Raw genomic sequence first — 21106 nt, 5'->3', positions numbered from 1 at the left:
GGGTTAACTAAACAGAAAACAAGCTCGGTTAGTTCGCTTTGGCTTGGAGCTATTTTAGAGGTTAGCAAATATTTTGGGTAGTTTTGTACAGAAAAACTGCCTAGTTTGTTGGGGTACCATTTCTTTAAGATAAGCTAGATTGATGCTAAAGCACGACGTTATATTTCAGTGATTAGTTCATTAACGACAACAAAATAAAACAAACTTACCAACTAAATTATTAAATAAAATTTTTAAACGCAGTGGTGGGATTCAGCCGGTTCGCACCAGTTCTATAGAACCGTCTCACGAAATTTTATGAGTTTAGCGAACCGGTTAGCATTTGCTGGACATTTTTGTAACATAACCGGCTGAAAAAAAACGGAATCCCACCACTGGTCAAACGTAATATAGCACTTTAAGGCATAACCCAGTTGTTTTCTAAAAACATAACTAAACAAACCGATTGAAAACGTGATGTTGCAATTTCGTGTATAGTGCAGTATCATGCAAGTTTGCACTTGTTAGCTAGAAAACGCTGTTAAACAAACGTAATAGGAAGGACAAATTGACACTTAGTTAATTATTGCTCGATAAATGTTTTGATTTCACATTCGACAAACTGTCAATTGGTAGCCCACTATGCCCATTGACAAAAGCTTAGTTTGTTGCGCAAGCAATATAAATCGCACTATCGTGTACATCGTCACCACGAAGTCAATCGCTGCGCAACATTGCAAAGTAGCATAGGCAGAACGTTATACAGGCATATTTAGATATTGAGGCTCACAAGTACTTTTTAAGTGTCTGATGTAACTTTACACCTAATTATTTATGTGCTGTTAATCGCAAATGATAATTGTAAAAGTTTTCTGATATAAACCACATAAAACACGATTTAAAATATTGGGTTTTTCTTAATGCACTTTGTTTAAAGGTCTTCGCTCTGGTATAAGGTTAGGTTTAAAGATAAAACTATCTGGTGTGTTTGAGTCGTCACCGGTACGGGCGGTCTGCTTCAGGTTCCGAATAAGCATATCTAAACTGAGCGATGAAAAACACTGCAGAGCCTGAGGGCTGATTTTGCTGATTAAAACTTTTCTCTCATGCGACTTAGCATCGGAAGTCGCTTACTTTGTTCTTGATTTTTGGAGTTGAACCAGAAAAGATTTAAATGTAAGAATTCTTGTTAAGTGAAAGAGCAGCAAATGATAGACTTCGTTTAAACAAGTTGGACTGCTTTGAAGAAAGGCCTACGTTATCAAATTCTCAAGTTTCATGTTCATTTGTGATATTTTGGTTATCTTATGGAGTGAAAACCTAAACGGGATTATGTTGTTTGTGTCAGACTGTGTTGATGTGAGATTGTTTGGAACAATTTTGCAGCCTAAAAAGCTCGTAGAATAACTGTGTGTTGGGAAAACAACATTTTCTACTTGCGTTTACATTTATTTATTTTTGCTACGCGAAAAAGCTACAAACTTGAAATAGTCAATAGAAATGAACCTCATAGTACGCCAGGCCTGTTAAAGGCGTTGTACCCAATCAGCTGGTCTCTCAAGCATTCCCAGATGGCAAGGCACAGGCTAGGAAATTCATCTCAAAAATGAACCTATCAGACAATATTTTACCGTTATGTTTCCGGTGGTAAAATTTATTGTTTAATTTGCCTATTGTTGCAAAGCCTGGGTCTACTTTTTCAAAGCAACGTTAGATTTTTTAGCCGACCACTGTGTCTCATACATTCTAGATCGTTTGTCAATCCACACGGCGAATCACCACTTTTACAGCCTCGTATAAAATCTGTCGAACAATTAAGATTCGCGACGTCTCTAATCTACCGGTCGCTTCTCCCGCATCACTTCAGTGACGTCACAATGGATAAGCGCGAGCGTCAAATCGATTAAAGTTGGACGGCGAAATTTTTGTCGAGCCACAAAGCCAGATTGTCGACTGAAGGACTTTTGTGCTCTGCTCGCTTTTGCCACTTGTGACGATTTTCGAGTGCCCCGTGACATAGAAAAGCGAAATTTCCCAACCCTTGGGCTTCGCTACTGTTCAATAGAGAGTTCGTGAGATAGCAGGCAGGTCAATGAGATTTAAGTTAGGTTCTACAAGTTTTTTGGAGCTAAAAGAAATTATTAAACTTCAAAGATTAAAGCAGATGTTCTCAAACTTTTTTCCTCGTTCTTGATAGATTTCGGAGATAAAAAATTAGCTCTTTAAGTTACTTTAAAATTTTATTTGCTTATATTTTTTGTTTCATTTTTATCCTCGGTTGGCGGGCAACGCCTAAATGCGTTATGCACACAATGAGTCCGCCATCGAGCTGCCTGTTTTATTGCAAGTCCGTTCATCACTTTTTATTTGTTTTTGTCATCTTAGGCAGTTGGTGACGTTAATTTGGTTTAACCCATCAGGAACCACTGGGTTGGAGCAATGCCGCTTAAGTTTCTTGCTCAGGGAAAACACAAGAGACCGAGATAGGATTAGAACACACTACCTTGTGAACACAAGGCGGTTACGCTAACCACTCGGCCATCTTGGCGATTTACGCGTAAAAAATATCGTTTGTGTGCAAGTTTATCAACGGCAAAGAACTTCTGATTTAAAGTTTAACATTTCAAAGCGTGCTATATGTTGGCTTTTATTAAGAGCAAAGATCCGCAAATACTTTTGGGTGCGACTTAACAAAAAGTATTCCGAAGGTTTCGTGGTCCAAACAACGCAACTAAGTGAAGCCACTTTTTTTAATTAAAACAAATATAAGAACTGCGTTTAACAAAAATCGCGTTCCAATTACGGAAAGCTAAACTTTCGCTGCCAATTTTTGCTGCAAACTCAGCAATCAGCACGCATTAAAATGGCATATACCATTCGCAAAATTCTGGGGACACAACAAACCTTCCCAAGCCAAAGTATGTTTTTGTGATGCAACCCACTATTTGCAGACCCTGGATTTCAGAGCAGCCGCCGTTATTTTATTACGCTTTCTTTAAGCTGAGAGCGCAACGAATTTGACAGTTGCCCTTGAACTCCTTGAGGGTTTCAAATAAAACCAGTTTAAACCGCGAAGTTTGATTGCTTAACGTTGAGGCGTAAAGGTTTTGAGTTGGTGTTTGTTTACAAACCTTAATTAAAACCAAATGCTTTGATCGATATACATTTAGTAAATTTAAGCATTTATTTTTGTTTTCCGGTATTAATTAGCAGTAAACTTATTGACATGTATTAACTTTGAATAGGGGAAAAAGATTCAACCGGAATTCTATTAATTTGTTGGAATAATTCTCACAAAAACGAGATAACTGAAATAAAAACTTTCTCGGGTTGCATTATTTGCTCAAGAGCAAGAATAAAGCTTCCCGCCCTTTTCACCACCAAGGTCAAGATGACCTCTAACCACACGCGGTTCTCACATTCGGTGAACAACCTTCGATTTTGCTCACGGGTCTCAGCACTAAAACAGGATCGCTCAAAAAGTCTCACGGTTGCAAATAGCAACCAGCAGAGGAGGAGCGCTTTTGCCAAGGCGACGAAGCCAGAGGGATCTGGTGGGAGGAGCATAAATCTGCCTCCCGTGGATGTAGGGAAGACTAACTCCTCAGTTGGAGGGAAGAACTGCTTTGCTGTCGATCTTCTGCAGCTGGCAAATGGATGCGAAAACCGAAAGTTTAGACCAGGAGGAGAAAGAACGGGAGGAGTGAGAGCAAGAGTGGGACAGAAATCAGGTAAAGGGTCTTTGCTGTGTAAACAAAAAATTGCAAACGTTAAGTGCATATGCGTTAGCTTTAAAATATCGGGTCAAAAAGCGACAGGAATTTAATAAGTTGATACACTTATCCTTAACAAGAGGTTAAAAGTCCTATCGTTGAAAAAATTCTTGACATACTTCAACCCTCTATATTTGTAAATACCCCCTGCCGAAAAAGTTGACACAAAACTTTTAAATTTAATCTCAAACGGAAAAAGACGCTTAACACAACTTTACACGAAACCCATTAACTGTTGAATGTTGTGTTTACACAGCGGGACATAGTTCTGACAGTTCATTCGGACGCCGAAGCCGACTTCCAAGGCCTTCATTCCAGGCTAGTGTCGCCAGTGCCCCTGAATCGTGTCGCAAACAATTGAACGCGACATCAAAGAACTTTCCGCGGCGAAAGAGCGACAAAATTCAAGAATCCGAAACCGATTTTGCAAAATCATGGCCTCTCGCGCCGCATGGAGGCGGTAAAGACAATGGGAGGTTGCCTCTGATTGGCGGAAACGACAGAAAGTTGTCCGACCAATATCTCATGAAGAGCAGGAACGAAGACCTTCTCGGAGGAATCGCAAAGTTTAATCAAGCAAAGGCTTTTCGGATGAGACAAAGCGAAAAAAGGCGGCAAGCAGATGAGACAAAGGTATAGACCCAAAAGGCCTAAATTTCTACCCGAAAAAATTAACCCAATCTTGATTTTAAAAAGCAATAATTTTAAAGAAAACGCTTTAAATTCCAGAATCCGGTTTAGCCGCGCGAACACTCTATGACGTCACAGTGTGTTTACACAAAAGATTAGTTCTCCGAGTTGGCTATTGTGTCGCGCGCTTTTTCGACTAACTTGTTATTGTGCAAAATCCGCGTTAAATTCGATCCGCCGCTTAAAGCAGTAGACTCCGTCGAAAGTTCTAACGCGAAGCGACGATTTGTCAATTTTAATCGGATGGCCTTGCTTCCCTTTTCTAAATCCTCATTCAAACTTTTTGTGCGTGCAAATTGGTGACAACTTTGCTGAGAGGGACTTTGCTGTGGTTTTAACTAGTGATGTGCTGAAACCGCCTTAAAAGGTCGGACCGGAGCCGAACATTCGGCCGAACCTATAAACACATTTCTGATGGATGTTTTAAACTATATAAGTTACCTTTATCATGCAGGTTAACTCATTCATGACACTTATTCCTCCACATCATAATACTTTTGCACAGCAATGAAAAATCGCAAGTTATAATGTACAGGAATTGCAATGAGGCATATATATCGACGTCCTCATTAAAAAATAAATACGAAGTTAGGTCTGGGGTTGAACATCCGCCATTTTTTGTCCGTTAAGAGTTTTATAAAACTTTAAAATATCACGTGTGCGGTGATAAATGTAGCGAACGATTTTCTGTTTTTTTTTCCTTAATATAACCGTATGTTCACCTTGTATTACGTTTTCTTTCCCTACTGCTGGTAAAGTCTGCGAGAGAATTAAACTACTGGAGTAGGCTACATGTCATATTTGTAAAGAAATTAAATAGCAAATACTTGCAATATAAGCTTTGCAAGGTAATACGTTTTACATGCAAAAAACAGTTGTTTGGGCATTGTCAGCCAGTTTTTCTGCCTTTATTGTCCAGTGGTGGTATCATTTAGGTTTGATTAGGCACGGCCATCTATTCGCTAACCTACGTTTAAAACAAAAAACGCCGTTTTCAGGCTAACTATCATACTTGTTTCAAATTTATTGATTGGGGACTTCTGTTTAACACAAACAAACATCATTGCAGAATCACGTGGATCGTAACCACAATGACGTCACTTCGTCACCGAGGGTCGTCATGGAAACGCTGACAGACCTAAAAATATCCGGAAGGGGAGGACTGGAAGTCGGCACCAGCGCTAATTTATCCCCAAACAAAGGACCACATGCAGAGTCGACAGACAGCTCATCGGATTTAACTACTGTCACGGCTGAAAGCACACGTGTCCATCCGGATGATGGCGCAGGAGAGCCGGGTGAAGAATCGGATGAGAGAGAGGAATTGGACCGAAAATGCATTCAGTGGCTGGAAGACGTTGCCAGGGAACGAACACAAAATCCTGAAAAAGTTTTTCTACCCCACTTGCTGATGTCATGATGATGCAGCAAATTCGCACCGGTTGCTATGATTGCAGAAGCACAGAAAGTTTGCTGTTCCAGTTTGGAGCGTTTACCAGAGGTCATAAAGTTCACGTTAATTGGGAAGAATGACTTTTGTTTATTTCACCAGTGTTGCCAAAAAAGTTCCACGATATCCTATCACTTTTTGCACTTAATTAAATCATTTTAAACAACAAGTTTTGCAACATTTTTGTCAAAAAAACTTGTGACAAAAAATGCGCGAAATGCATGTGTGTTTTTTGTGTGAACTTTTTTCCAATTTTGTACATTATGGTGGTTGTGCTTTTGTATTTATACTGTCATAGTTTCATTACTTTTTGTTTATGACATACACAAGTTACAGTATGAGCTGATGCCCATTGCAAAACTATTCGTCAAAAATGAATTTGTTTGCAAACAAGTCCTGATTTTAATTGCACTTCTCATAAAATCACACTTAAAATTGGAAACAGCAGCAACTGGCTCAATTAAAAAAATACAAATACTTGCAAAAACCAATAGACAAAAATCAAGTTTAGTACACAATATTATTAAAATATGCGTTTTTAAATTTCTCTAAAACAAAAATTTTACTTACTATAAAGTCGTCAGAGCAAATACAAATTACTTGAATTAGTACAAACCTTAATTTTTGCAACACTTTTCTGCCACATTGCCACATAATAACCGAGCAATTTCAAAAAATAATCTCAATCCCTGCCCACCATGTGGGTTTCTGCCGGTCGGTCAACCCTGTAAATACTTTCCGCTGGGTAATAATACCCCACATATTCAATTTCATCGGGGGTTATGTCCGTGTGGTAATGACCCCCTGATTTGTTAACCAAACTGTATCCGTGACTGTGTTCAACACGAAGATCAAGACCACAATCCTCTGTGATAAATGTCGACATACAAACAAAAGGTGCACTGAAAAAGAAAAAGCAGGTGTTAGTTAAAATAAGCTTTAAATTTTTTTAACCAGGACTGTAGTGCCCCCTTGTGTTAATTTCTTAACAGTAGACTAGCGATACACATACGGTCTTACAATGCCTATTTTAACAAAAGAACTGAGCACAAAAATGTTTTTAAACGAGAACAAAAACAGTTCAGAAGCCTTGTTCCAAACAGACAGACACAGATACTTGTTAAATTTGACTTAATTCGCCAGGCGAAATCTTAGCATCACAACTGCGCTAAAATATTCACCAGGCCGGAAATAGCTGCGCAATGTTTAGACGTTAAAAAGCACGGCAAAGTTGAGGGTACAGTTGGTGGAGGGATGGTAAAGGCGCTGCAGCTACATCAGGTATAATTCAATTTTTGAAATATGTGATGAAAAAGAAAAAAAATGTTCGCATTGAAGTGTTTAAACTTGCAGAATTTTACGTTCATGTTTACATTGAAATAACAGAGTTTAAAGCAAAAAACTCTCATATTATGCACTTACCCTACTTGGTAGAAATTGAGCCAGTTTTCGACATCCTTATCTGTCTCGAGTGGATTTTCACTGAAATCTGGCATCACATGAATTTTAATTTTTCCTTCCTTAACGAGAAATGTGCCTCCCAATCCAACTGGCTTATTTTGTCCATAATGAGCTTTCAGAGCATTTCTCATGCAACCAACGAGATCCTTTTGTCCTGAAAAACAACAACATCTTATGTATGTTACCAAAGTGAGTTTTTAACCTGGCTTCCTAATGTGTATGACGAATATGTATCATGAGTTTCCTCTAATAAATAAAAGCAAAAACATGCTTTGATTAATGGGTTAGAGGCATAAGGAGTTATGTGGATAATTCTTTCGGCAAGTAACCTAGGCATTTAATCGACCTACTGGCCAATACGAATAGCATATTTGTACGATGCTCTTTAGGTTAGTGCGCTTGTATTCGATTGCATGCTTTTTCTACCCTACAGTTTGTGCAACTTACAATCAATTAATTACAGTAGGCAAAATAAGGAGGTACACAATATCAGGTGAAATTCAAGCACCTTTTCTAGCCTTGGCATGCACCTCCAACACTTTGCCTTGCTTCCCTTCCGACGCATAGAGATTTGCCATCAAACAACATTCACTACTTGAATTGTGGTCATGTTCATAACTTTCCAACACATAATCACCATTTTGAGGGTTCACCTTTGCAATATGAGTAAGATTGTTCTTTTCATTACCACCACCTTTAAAACACACATAAAATCAGTTATTGGAGTATTACTTGTTAAAGTTTTATAATCCCATACATAACAGTATAAAACAAGTAATATAACCAATTTCAATAAAATAAACTATTCTGCTAAGTTTAATTAACAATCTGGTTATTTGCAAATTCTGTTTTAACCTGTTAGTTCACAAAACATCTTTTAATTAACATTTAGAAAAAGGCTTGGCAAGTTAGAGTTACTTTTATTCAGAATTATTTGAAATGGTAAAAATATAACAAAGCAATAATAAATAGTTTACCTTGCAATTTTGCATCAAAACGAACAGAAAAAAATAAGAGCATGTTATAAATATAAACATGCATAAATATATATACCTGTGCACCTTATGTTGGGAATTAATTCACAATTGACACCAACAACATGTTTCGAGCCGGCACCAGCACCAAGCAGAAGACCACCTGGAAGGTCAATTCTTTTCGAAATATTCTAAAAGGATTTACTATGGCTTTTTGTAAACAGTACTTATTTAGAGAACATAGCACACAGCATTTTTTTAAATGTGTCTTATTTTCAAACCTTTTTGATGCTTTGCTCAAAACACAACTTTTTAGGTAATCTTAAACAGAGAAAACAGATGCACTTGCTGTTAAGGTTTACAAAAAATAGCCCCACCCCATTAGGGTTTAAAGCAGGGGTGGGGAACCTACTTAGTACTGCGGGCCGCATGAATTGCACAACATTTTCGGGCGGGCCAAATATTTTTTTTTTCAAATTCCATGTAATAATACCCTAAGCACACAAGTGATTTTTTATTTCATCGCTCCAGATTTGATTTTTTCTTTGCTGTTACTTGTTTGTAACAAACAAGGCATACAGGTTTATCACTTAATTCGACTAAAATCTGTCCATTTCTTCTGGAACACCCTAGCTCCATTATACCGAATATATTTTATGTAACAATTTAAGGATCTACGCTAATAGCTCTAATCAATTTAAAACCAACACCACATGGCAAATGATTTGTTACAAGGGGAGACAATCGGAATCGAGTGACTGTTACGTCACAAATACAGCAAGTGGTTGAATATGTGGCAATTTTAATAAGTTTGGCGTCAAATGTGGAAATGTAGAAGTCTTTTCAAGTAAATATTTGTACATAAACATTTTATTTTTTATGCTGTACTTTAACAAAATTATGACGCGGGCCACATTAAAAAGGCAAGCGGGCCGCATGCGGCCCGCGGGCCGCAGGTTCCCCACCCCTGGTTTAAAGCGATACTGATAATTTTTAACAACATTCAATTCAAACTGGATCGAATGAAATTAGATGGTAACTACCTGCAATTCATAGACTTTATCCTTATATTGTGACAGAGGTATTAAATTCGGGACACCACCAACATCAGCTAATCTGGATTTGCCACATATTCCTGGAGCAGCCAGGCCATAAGGGGCTTTGCTGAGATCAGGACAATCCACAACTTGACAAGATGCCTCCTTGTAGTTCTCCTTTAGTCCTGTTGCAATAACTTCTGCAAGTTCTTCCAAAGGGGGAACGTGTAATGCCTGAGACTGAACGGGCATTGAACGAAGTGGGTCGCCTTTCATGTCACACATTTTTACAAAATATCTTCTACAAATGCTTAAAATCGACTTATCCCTGGTACGTTTTTACTAAATCGAATTCCGCATTGATTGACCTTTGACTTTTGCGACGATCGGCAATCTGCAAAAAACACGTGAAAAAAAATCAGTTTATCCAAAGCGTTGCTGTAAAAAAAACTATGTGACAACTACAAATGGTTGAAATCAACAATTTTCTTCTATTTCTTATGAGCATCTTGAAAATGTTTCAAACTTGTGCAAAGGTCTTGGTAAAATACTTTATAAAACAATGACTTACTTAGGTACACAAGACACGGACTTAATTAGTAGCTTTAGTAAAAAACAAATTGCCAGCGATACATTATATTTTACTGATAATGACAAATTTGTATGAAAGGCAATTTGTTTTTTACTAATGGTTTTTGAATATATTCTGTTAGCTTGTTGTGAATGCTTGCTTTATCCTTACTTAACAGTAGACTGGTCCACGATAGTCATTTAATTGAACTGGTGCTCCATGGCCTGAAACGAGTTGAGAACCACTGGACTGCCTGATGTGTTTGTCCTCAGGTAACCTCGGTTCCGCTTGACTGCCTGTCAAAACGTTCAGGAGTAACCGGAGTTGTTTGCTTGAGACAGCGCTGCAAGGAAAGAAGTACTTCGGCAAATAGGTTTTCCGCCGATCAAGAAAAAAGGCAGACACCAAGACTTACTCCCGTCAATTGTTTGTCAATCAAAGACTTCCAACAATTGTTTTGGGTGAATTCAAAGCGTAGGATTGGATGTAAATTATCTTGTTGAATTAAATTACAGTTAAAGTATAGTTCAAAGCGTATTTAATGATTTTGTAGTGAGTAGTATTGCGCAAGTCAATATGTTTGGATTTTGGCGTAGTTACTAGATGCAGATTTGCTTTTGTGTTGTATTTGGAGACTTAATATTTTATCAAACTATGATGTATTTAATAAAATGGTTTGCCTAGTAGTTTTGACAGTACTTTTAACACGGTTGCAACTCGATTCAACAAAACCATACAAGTGTATAGAATTATTACGAACATTTTGTTTAGGTTTCGTCAACGTTTTGTACAAACGTCACATTCTAGTGTGGAAGAATAATTTTATAATGAAGCTCAATGTCATAACGCTTGCCTTGGCACTGCTGATCGGTGTCTGCCGGAGTTCACCCATCGAAAGACCGCAAGAAAGCGAAGAAAATTCTGAGGTTTGTCTGAAAACGCCACAGTTGTTTATTTTACCAACGCTGTTCGCCCGTAAACCAAATAGACACTGCTAGCGTTGTAACGCAGGTTTAAAAACTTTACTTTAAGATTTAAATTTCCTCAATATTATTGTTTTCATAAAAATCTTATGTGATTTGTCAACAGCTTGAAAGACGGCATCACCACCACCATCACCATCGTCACGACGACGGCGCTTCTGTGGAAAATGTTCCGAGCGATTTAGACGCGGAGATTGCAAAATTAAGAAGATTGGATGCGATAATTGGAAAAGTGGAAGAGGCAGCAATGTCCAGCGTCGCATTGGATGTACCGCTTTCGTCCGATGACATTACGGAACTGACCCGGATAACTGCGGTAGATGAACCTTCGTTGGAAGAGTTTAGGTGCGTTTACGACATAAACGAGGACCTAACATTTTAGGGTTTTGTTAAGGGATTTTAATCATTATAATTTATAAGTCAATTCCACTTTTTAACCTAGAAGACTTGACGATTTTTTGAAGTAAACAGTTCTTTTCTACCAAAATGAGGAAAATAGGGGCTTGGTAATTCAAATTACGACAAGTTCCTTTGATATTAGAGGCCCGCTTTAGTGCATTGCTGCAAAATTCTTTTGTATAAATTTCCCCTGTACGTATTTATTTTTTTATTTGGAAAATGAACTTGCAAGTAAACAAATAAACCCGAAGAAATACTTCCACCATACAAGAGCCGCAGTGTTCTATATACTTAACATTTCAAACGACCATTTGAAAATCTTTTGTGTCAGAGGAATTGACATGTGTCATATGAAACGATATTTCAACACTGATATTGTTATTTCCAGACATGTTGCTCTTCCCTACAAATTCCGACGATACGACTTAAACAACGATGGTTTTGTGACGCCGCTTGAACTAGCTGACTCCACGGGAACCATGTTAGAAGACAGCGAGGAACCGTTCAACCGCGCAGATACCAACGGTAAAGTTATGTATAATAACTTTAGCTTGAATTGAGTTAATTTCGCTTGGTGGAAGACAACATGGCTACACAATTGCCTTAAAACAGTCAACAAGTCAAAAATAGCTGCAAAACGTTGAAACGTTATGGAGCGCAAACCGTTTGAATAGCGATTCACTATTGGCTTTTAGACGTGAAAAACAAAACGATATATTTTGCCCCTTAAACCACACAATTTGTGCTTTCTGTGAAAATGCTGACCTACCTTGAAGAAACAATGTTTTTACGTTACCAGTAAGTTATCGCGAACAGACAAGACAACATTTTTTGGTTGGATAATCACTTTACCGCGTTGAAACATAATTTTCCACGCACCTGTGTCACAAAATGTCACAGTCGACATTACGCCCTTATCGTCACACCGAGTGAAACAATTACAAGATATGATATCGTTATCGTAACGCTGCGGGGCTCATTGTGAGTGAATTTGACGTTTTAATGTTTTTTTGAAAATTTTGGTGAACACTGGTTTGAATGATAAAATGAAAACTTGTTCCGAAATATTTCACTCTGCTTTAAAAGCATTATTAGACTGCAATTTGTCAAAAGGTAGTGTTTCAATGCCCATTGGCAAGAAAATGAGTCGAAATTGTGGCGCAGGCCAAATTATAATTATGTTTACTTTCAAAATGCACACAATTTACTACAAGAACCTTTCTTGATGTCTATATTTGTGATAATACGAAGGAATAACTCAAAAAACGCATTTATCAATATGTACAGCACACAAAAGAATCAACGCAAGGCTCAAATTTACAAAACGTGCCTTAAATCAATATTTGAATTTGTTCGGTGCATTGTGCTTCACTCATGACCAGCCGAGCATGACGAGCATTCGAAAAACCACACAACAACAAGATTAGGCCGCAACTTTGGCCATAGGTCAAGTATTCACTGAACAAGTTTATCGATACAGACTTAACCTATAGCTTTCGCGTTTTAGCTGTTCATATTTGGCCACGATCGAAGTGCTTGTGGTATGTGCGCGTTTCCTCAAACCAAGTTCACTCCGAAAAAGGCGGCGATGTTACTGCCATTGATCGTGCATGTGGTTTTCCACCCTTGACTGTAAAAAACCCGGCTTGTGTGTTTTTAATACTTGGAAAATACTTATGTTAAATAGCTGATTTTGCAAGTAGTTTTGCAAGCTTATGTAAATGTCAAAAGTTGTTTCTTTAACAACAAAACACGAAAACGTTTTACCACAAAAACATTTAAAGTGGCTTGATAGAGTTGTGTTGTAAAGTACAAATGTGAGTTTAACTTTCGTGGAGATAAAAGCATAACCTAAATTTGTCCAAGGCTAAAGTTTTGCTGTTGCGTTATAAATAAGTTTATTTGCTAATTGTAAAGTTTGGCGCTGTCAAATTTATTTTAAAAAACAAACTTAATTTGTGTAAAATAACTGGAAAGCAAAATAGAGGAATAAAGACAAAACTGTACTGTAATGAATAACAAAAACACAAAATTTTACTTGTTGTTCCAACTAATAGTTAGACTCTTCGGTCAGGTGTAAGAAGTTCAACGCCAATGTAAACATTAAAGGGCACAATATTTATGCGGCATATTTCTCCCTCGTATTATTCCACCGCCTTATAGGGAATCGGTTCTTCAGTTTTGCGTCAACAAAGTTGGGCTGTGAGATTTTGTGCTGCGTCGGTCTAAGCCAGCTTTACAGACCCAGCGATGCGTAACGCACTTTGTGACGTCACGTTTCAAGCAATTATGTTCTGTTGTTGTTGTTGGTTGTTTTTGAAGTGAGTTGTGTGTTTGGATTGGTGATAAGATCAAGATCCGATGGCTGTCTGTTTGGATTTAAACGTGTTTGACCGTACAAAACTAATGACTTTGTTGTGTTCTGTGTGGTCAATTGAAAAGATTTTGGCTAAAATCTGAAACAGGACTTTAAACAATGGTTTTGGATACGATACTTTAAGAGTGGCTACAGTGGTCGCATTAAGCTGGTTAAGGTAGCTCGCTTAAAGTAGATGTTTGACTTGTTGATTCTCGATTGGTCTTTGCTCAATTTCATTTAGATTTTCTCATAAACCATCCAGTCCTGCGCTCTTTACGCATCTCCTGGCCTACGACGATTGAAAACGTGACATAAAAAACAACCAAATCGTGTACTTGGCAGTATCTGACGCAATGGAAGCAGTGGCGTAGCCAGGGAGGGGCCAAAGGGGCCATGGCCCCTCCCAAATTTTCAAAGTTGTACATTGATAAACTTTAATTTAGTGTAGTTTCGTCCCTCATCATTGTGGTTTCGTCTCTTAACTATCAAAGGAATATATAAATTACTAAAAATGACTTTTGTCACCAAATTGTAAGCCGAAATCCATGCTTTTCATAGTTATGCAGACATGAAATAAATAAAGCGTTTGGCTGTAGTTACGTGTTTGGTAAAAGCACGCCGAGCGTTAGCAAAAAGTTGTGTAAGACAACAAATTATTTGGCCCCTCCCAAAATTTTTGGCTGCCTACGTCACTGATTGGAAGCGCTGACTCAGAAATATCAGCTTAATTTACGCATACACAAATATGATGAGTCATTTTCTGGCAAGGTTAATGCAAAAAAACCTGTTGTTGCAAATGTTCGTCCATGAGACACCATCCGTCACACAGAACAACAATCGGCCACTGTGACGCACAATGCACCGCCTTGTGACATCACAGAAGGCGCTTGCGCGTGCGTTACCTCATTTTCGGAAATAGCGGTCAGTAAATAAACTTCACTATCCATAGGTTAAAGGAAAACCCCATAAATATGTTTACTTTGCCAGGAAGTTCAATCCTTCCTTGTTCTTGATATAACCCTCAAACCATTAGTCTCATAAAACCCAATATAACTTGATTTGTTCCCTTTTACAGTTTTAAAGTTATTGCCTGGTCCCCTTAATAATGGAAAAAAATCGTTTCACCTTTAAACCGAGACCCTTGCGGTGTAACAATTACCTGCTTGTGACGAAACAATGCCACCTTTGTTACGCAATGGCTTATAGTAAGGCCCACCCTGTTTATAGTAGATTACCAAAAATCCTTAGTTCGTAATGACCGGTGTTATTGCCTTTGCTGCTCAAGTAAATATTTCATTGTATTTCGCTGTCGTATAAACTTACTTTGACCTCTTGAAGTCTATTTATTTTGTAATTTATTCTTAGGACCATCGTAAAAAGCTTTTATTGCGTACTTTCAATCATTAAGTATGCTTAACAGGCAGGAAACACAAAATTTTGCCATTCCCATGCAATTTACAAAACATTTCCTTTGTAAATTGGTCCGTAAATGGTTGTTTATGGTCTTTGTACGGCGTATGAACTGCTGTTGTTTGTTTTCCCACAAGTTTGATAAAATCATGAGTCTCATAGGGCTTTGTATGTCTGGTAGTGCGTATAGTGTGTACATATACGTCAAGTTCAAAATAGGATTGCATTCCGTCGAAACAAACCTAAAATTTATGCATTAAGTTTCTTAAAAAGGCACCAAATATCGTTTCTTAAAAGTGGTGACAGTTTTGTAGAATGGTTTAGATTTTAAACTTCATTGCCCGTGTTGTTGCTTTTTTGAGTAATTCATGCTTTAAGTTATCCACCAGACTACCAGCCCTCCGTTTTTCAACTTGATTTGATCATTTGAACTTAATTGTCCAAGCGAAACACATCCAAAGTGCGGTTGCATGACACCAATACATACTAGTTAAAGGCGTCCGTTTCAATTCTCAACTCTGGCAGCATTCGCAGACAAACCGGACGTGAATAGCTGTCAGGAAGTTTTCCTCCAAGTTGCATAAGGCTTTGAAAGGAAACCGTGTCTCTGGTACTTGGCATTCAAATTTCCAGGATGTTTATGTATTGAACTGCGTGCGTTGCTTGCGTATTCACTGCTCCAACAAGTTTATGCTTTGATGGGGTTCATTAGTTCCCTAGAAAGTTTTCCTGGGATCCAAAACTGATTTCTAATAAACCTACACCCCAAAATGCCAACTTTTGCAGTTAAAATAATATGTATGCTTGCAATTACGTGGTAATTTTTAAGATACCAATTACCAGTGCTATGGTGATGTGTTGTAAATTTTTTTAAACAGACGAAATTTCTTCAGAACATACGGAAAGATAGTAACCGACTTTTAGCGTCTTGACTGTTGCCTGAAAACTAAGTCGTTATATTTTGCTTTGAAGTTCAGGTCTTGTGGTTTACAAAGCGCATTTTTGTGGCTTAGCTTTACTTAGAGGTCGTTTTAATGTCATTTGCCAAACGTTTTTAGAGGAAAAAATTCAAATTGCCGTCTATGGTGTATAAGATGTCGTTTTCCCCAGAGTAAATGGACATTTAAACTTAAATGCCGTTTAAAGCAAACATTAAGGTTAGGTCCAATTTACTCCAAAGATTTTGCGTTCGTTCTTGAAATCCAGAATTGTTCCATATATAGGATTTTTTACGTTGTAATATCGTTTAGTGCCTATCAAATAGATTTTCTAATTTTTCTTGAACCCTCTTTGCACACTATATTGTATAAACTGTGCGATTGGTGGTTTTATACTTTCCCTGAAGTAAATTTGCGTTGAAAAAGTCAAAAAATAGTCCGTTTTATCTGCAGACAGGGCACAATTATCGACTTTTTAAATGGTTTTGTCATTGAAGCTGCTCAATTTATACCATTCGGACGAAAAAAAATTTGGGAGGCTAGTTGGGTAAATGTTGGGGCTAGACCAAAGTTATTAAGCCGTATAGGGTATTATAGCCATCCAGTTTGTTCATTTTGTGTCCTGCTGCTGTTTCCGGTTTTTAAACAACGTATTACCACGCGCATTGTTATTGGTCAAATTTGGACTAAAATTGACGGGCGATTAACCCGAATGTATCTGTGTTTGAAATGAGCGTAACCCGTGGTCATCTCACGACCATCGTCCGTAAGCTTTTGTTTACGAAATTCGTTGTAGCGTTTCCGCGAAACCAGCTCACAAGGTTAAAGGTCACGAGCGCTGGACTTAAACTGCTCGTTCTACGAAAATGGTGATCGGTCGAAGTAATGACTTCAACTGACCAGGTCATCAGAAAATTAAAGTTTGTAAACTGTATGAAATTCACGTTTTTCACTTACATACATAGCATTGTAATGGTTTGGGCTGTTCTTCGCTTCGTTTTTTTTACATGTCACAAACACTAAAAAACGAAACAAACAGATTGTGTTTTTACCTACCACGTTCATTTTGGGGTAAAACGCAAGGTGTTGTGGAAAAAGTTTCTTTACATATTGTAACAAAGCATAATTTTATCATTTTGGTTCCCGTTAAACACTGTTAAAATAAAAACTAGCTTTGTTGTACGCATGTAAACTGCTTCTCAGATTGCAAACATTTTAACTTTGAAAACCGGAACTAATTCCTTTTTCATGGTTGACAAATAAAGTCTAAGATTTATTTGTCGTTAAGGTGGAGACAAAAAGCTTTTGTCTGTTTCCTAATCTACAGAAAATCTTTTACTTCTATCACAACCCCATCTATTCCGACCGCAGCGTTTGATTTCATTGTCGTAGATATAATCTGCGCTCACCCGATAGAAATACGATCGTGGATTTGTGTAAGCTTGACACAATGGGGGCCAAGTTACAACAGTAATGTAAAATGGTGCTGCTTTTAACCAAACCATATTTGGCAGAAATGAATATCAAAATAAAGAACCTAGACTACAATACTGCTAAATATGTACATGTCAGTTAAACCACATCACTAAACACTATTGAAACCAGTGTTTCATACCGGAACGGAACGTTGTACCGGAACGAAATAAATAATTTGTGGCTTAAATACCGGAACGAAATACCGAAATAAAAAATATTCAAAATACCGGAACGGAACGAAATACCGTTATTTTTTATTCCGGTATTTCGTTCTGGACATTTGACATGAAACAATTGCTGAAAATTTCGCGCCGTTAAGCTATGATAAAAAATTAGCCCCTGCAATTTACATCCGTTTGACCACCATTGACAAATGTTATGTGACGTAACAACTACCGACAATAATTCTTGTGTGTTGCAACTTTTTTTCTTTTTTCACTTAATAGTTGTAAAGACAACAAAGAAATGTTCTTTTATTAAGACCGAAAAACCGAAAAATACCGTTATAAATTTATTTCGGTCAGACCGGAACGAAATGAAAATATCGGTCCAGAACGAAATAAATAATTTGCTCAGAACGAATAACGTTATTTGGTTTCGTTCCGTTCTGGTATGAAACACTGATTAAAACAATAACTAGTATTGTTTTAAACTAAAGTTAAACTAAAGACTATATAAGTGTGCTTAAAATGCAATTCAATTCTTTGCGATGACTTAAAATATATATACATAATCATTTAGAACGCGTTTGTGTGCAGTTTTGAATGATTGTAGAATTATAGACCCCAATCGGACCTCATTCATTTGACAAGTACCATTTGTTTTTTGTCAATATAGTTGAAAACTAATGCAACCTGGTTCAACTTACTGTGATACAAAGCAAACGGCTGAATCACAGACCGCTGTACCTGTTTAAGATCGAGTTAGTACTTGTTGATGCAGGAGATTTCCGAAGTGCTTTTCTCCCATACAAATTACCCACATGTCAATCACTCTTACATTGGGCGCGTTTTAATGTTCACAACTCATGTAGTACTTCTTGGTTTGTAAGGTATGCTGTCATTTTAACCAACATATGTTTCCGTCGTAACTCGGATTTACGAAAAAGCGAAGGTGTGTCAGTGGATAAGTTGTTTAATAGGACGTGAACACATATGTGTTTTGAGTTAGTTTGCTTGGTGAAAGATAACATAGCGACACAATTGCACTAAAACAATCACCAAGCCTGAGCTTTTGCTACCTTAAAACGTTATGGAGCGAAAAAACAGTTTCGAAAAAATAATAAACAATTGTTCAAATATGGCTGTTTTGGGTCAATTGGGTTAAAATCACGCGCACAAATAGTCATCTGAATTAGTTTTTTTTCGCTGATTTTGTTTCCCTTAAAAGTTTGACTTTTAATCCGCAAATGACGTCAGCTTTTATGGCGTCATAATGCAATATCTTCCTGTGTAATTTAGTTGTCGCAGTTGCTGTAAAATTGACCTACATTTAAAAACTAGCATGTTTTGACTGATACGGCCTACCTTAGTAAACATGTTTTTACCAAGGACATTTGCATTCTCTGCGCCTAAACACGTTTTCTACGTCAGTATTACGTCACAGCAACACGTGTTTACATGCAGCTATAGCAAGGCCGCTTAATTTCATAGTAAACACAAACAAGGAAGTTTAGTGGTTTGGCATTTACGCCTGTTTTGGCTTTGCACATGTATAAAGCGGGATTAACTAGCTTTGCGTAATCAGCTGTTATAGTTGTTGCTAAAATGCTTAGCATGTCTTTAGGATCAATTTTTTTAGAAATCAGAAGTTTTGACATAACATATGAATTTTTTATATTGTTTTTAAACAATCTCTGTTTACGCTTAAAAGCGTTATGTCAATGTGGATTAATCTCAATGACGATGGTTTGTGAAAAGGTCACTAACATAGCACAAAATTTATTTGCCAAGAAAAACATAGGTCAAAATTTTACCTTCCAACCAAGCAAAATGGAGACCTTAGTATTATTACATCCATGAAGTTTAACAAGTTTCTGTCTTTACAAAAAGCCTCCTATTTTTAATAAACGTGGATGTTTTGACGCCAAGTAAACCGCAGTGACCTTGGGTAACCCCAAAATCGTGAAGTGCGTAAATTTAATGCGCACCAATGGCTTTTTTAATTTCTCCTTCTGCACTGGCAAATACCAAGTACCACCTTTGTACCACAAACATGAGTTCACTGGGAAACAGCTATAAACGAAATTTGTTGAGTAAATGTTAACTCACAACTAAGTGTAAATGTGGTCGATTTGATATTTACTATTGAAAAGGTTGAAGCGTTGGAATTTGTACCGAAATAAAATGACGGTGTACAAGTAGCTCTTAAAGTTTTAATAACAAAAGTTTTGGGCTACTTTTTAACATTTCTATTAAGTTTAGTCGAATACCAAATATGGTAAAAAAAACATTGCATATGTGCGCAGGTCTACTGCGCATGCGCAAACAGGGAGTGCAACTACAACTTAATAAAAACTTTATTTGTTTTAGACGATGGACTTTTAACGGAGGAAGAACTACATAATGCGCCTTGGGTTTTTGCGATGGGCCAAAACGCTCACTGAGGTCATCCTGGAACGGACCAATCAAGGCTTCGCATCTGGTCAGCTGACCTACCTTCACACCAAATCGCTCTTTGTAAAGCGCAAGGTCGCCCTCACGTGGAAATAAACTATTTTCATTTTTATGTCTATTTTTTGCGCTTTTAGCTGTTTATAGCCACCATGACGTCACTATTATGACGTTTTTTTGCGTTTTATGGTTCCTTTCTTAAGCCCAACCTATTGTTTTACCTTTCTAAGTTTCATAAGTGTTTTTCAGACTTGTCATAAAACGACGCCAATTTAAAATATGTTTGTAAGACCGTTGTCACATAGAGATATGTAATAGCAGTGTAGCTGCACCGTTCGACACATAAATGTTACAAAGCTATTTCCGACTTTTTAGTAGAAGATTTCGGTGCCATACATTTCCCATTCGTGGGTTTAAACAAACTAAGCAATAAAGACGAAATAGTGTTGCATATGGTCTTAAATTAGTAAAAAAGAAATTTCTGAGCAACTTGTGTCATTGCTATAATGGTTTTGGCACAATTCAGATGAAGTGACATATTTTTTTTGTCATGACGTCATAAAAAATTCGAGCATGACAACATTTGAAAATTTTTAAACCATGACAAAAAGATAGTGTTGGTCGACACATACATACACATCTACACCTACGTGTATATATTTATCTGTTTTGTTTTCACAACGCTTCCTGTCTTGCAATCATATTTCTGTGTGCTGCCAACAATTTTGTCAACATTTAAAATTTAAAAAATTCCAAAAACCAGTTTTAATGTTGAAAAGGTAACCAAAAGCAATCCTTCACTGGCACAAGAAACAACAAATATGAAATAAACTAAACTCATAATTTTCAAGTATCTTTGCGCCATTTTTTAGTTAAAGTGCTGTTTTCTCCCTTGCTTTCCCATTTGAAATGTAATAATAAACAGCGCCCATAGACTGCATTGTGAATTTCAGCAAAAGACCGTGTAAAGGATTGTCTGCAATCTCTAGCTCCC

At 37.3% G+C, this 21106-nt stretch overlaps 3 protein-coding genes across 3 annotated transcripts; 2 read left to right on the top strand and 1 right to left on the bottom strand.

The window, feature by feature from the left end:
* Positions 1-2225: 2225 nt before the first annotated feature.
* LOC145225053 (uncharacterized) lies at positions 2226-6339 on the top strand. The gene is made up of 3 exons (XM_080091695.1): positions 2226-3710; positions 4009-4385; positions 5512-6339. Exons 1-3 carry the CDS (start codon positions 3371-3373, stop codon positions 5860-5862), a joined length of 1068 nt encoding a protein of 355 aa, XP_079947821.1. The 5' UTR covers positions 2226-3370; the 3' UTR covers positions 5863-6339.
* Positions 5447-10269, bottom strand: LOC145225055 (beta-keto L-gulonate decarboxylase-like). The gene is made up of 6 exons (XM_080091696.1): positions 10107-10269; positions 9371-9758; positions 8407-8518; positions 7862-8047; positions 7315-7507; positions 5447-6794 (listed from the first exon to the last, which is right to left on the bottom strand). The coding sequence occupies exons 2-6, from the start codon at positions 9647-9649 to the stop codon at positions 6575-6577; spliced, it is 990 nt and encodes a 329-aa protein (XP_079947822.1). The 5' UTR covers positions 9650-9758; positions 10107-10269; the 3' UTR covers positions 5447-6574.
* Positions 10270-10676: 407 nt separating this feature from the next.
* On the top strand, positions 10677-21047 carry LOC145225059 (uncharacterized). The gene is made up of 4 exons (XM_080091701.1): positions 10677-10861; positions 11025-11263; positions 11706-11842; positions 20032-21047. Exons 1-4 carry the CDS (start codon positions 10763-10765, stop codon positions 20103-20105), a joined length of 549 nt encoding a protein of 182 aa, XP_079947827.1. The 5' UTR covers positions 10677-10762; the 3' UTR covers positions 20106-21047.
* Positions 21048-21106: the final 59 nt, after the last annotated feature.

This window comes from Phallusia mammillata, chromosome 4 (genome assembly GCF_965637545.1).
Source record: "Phallusia mammillata chromosome 4, kaPhaMamm4.hap1.1, whole genome shotgun sequence".
In the NCBI taxonomy this organism is placed as follows: domain Eukaryota; kingdom Metazoa; phylum Chordata; class Ascidiacea; order Phlebobranchia; family Ascidiidae; genus Phallusia; species Phallusia mammillata.
Note: the sequence above shows the minus strand (reverse complement) of the source record. Positions and strands in the feature narration are given on the sequence as shown.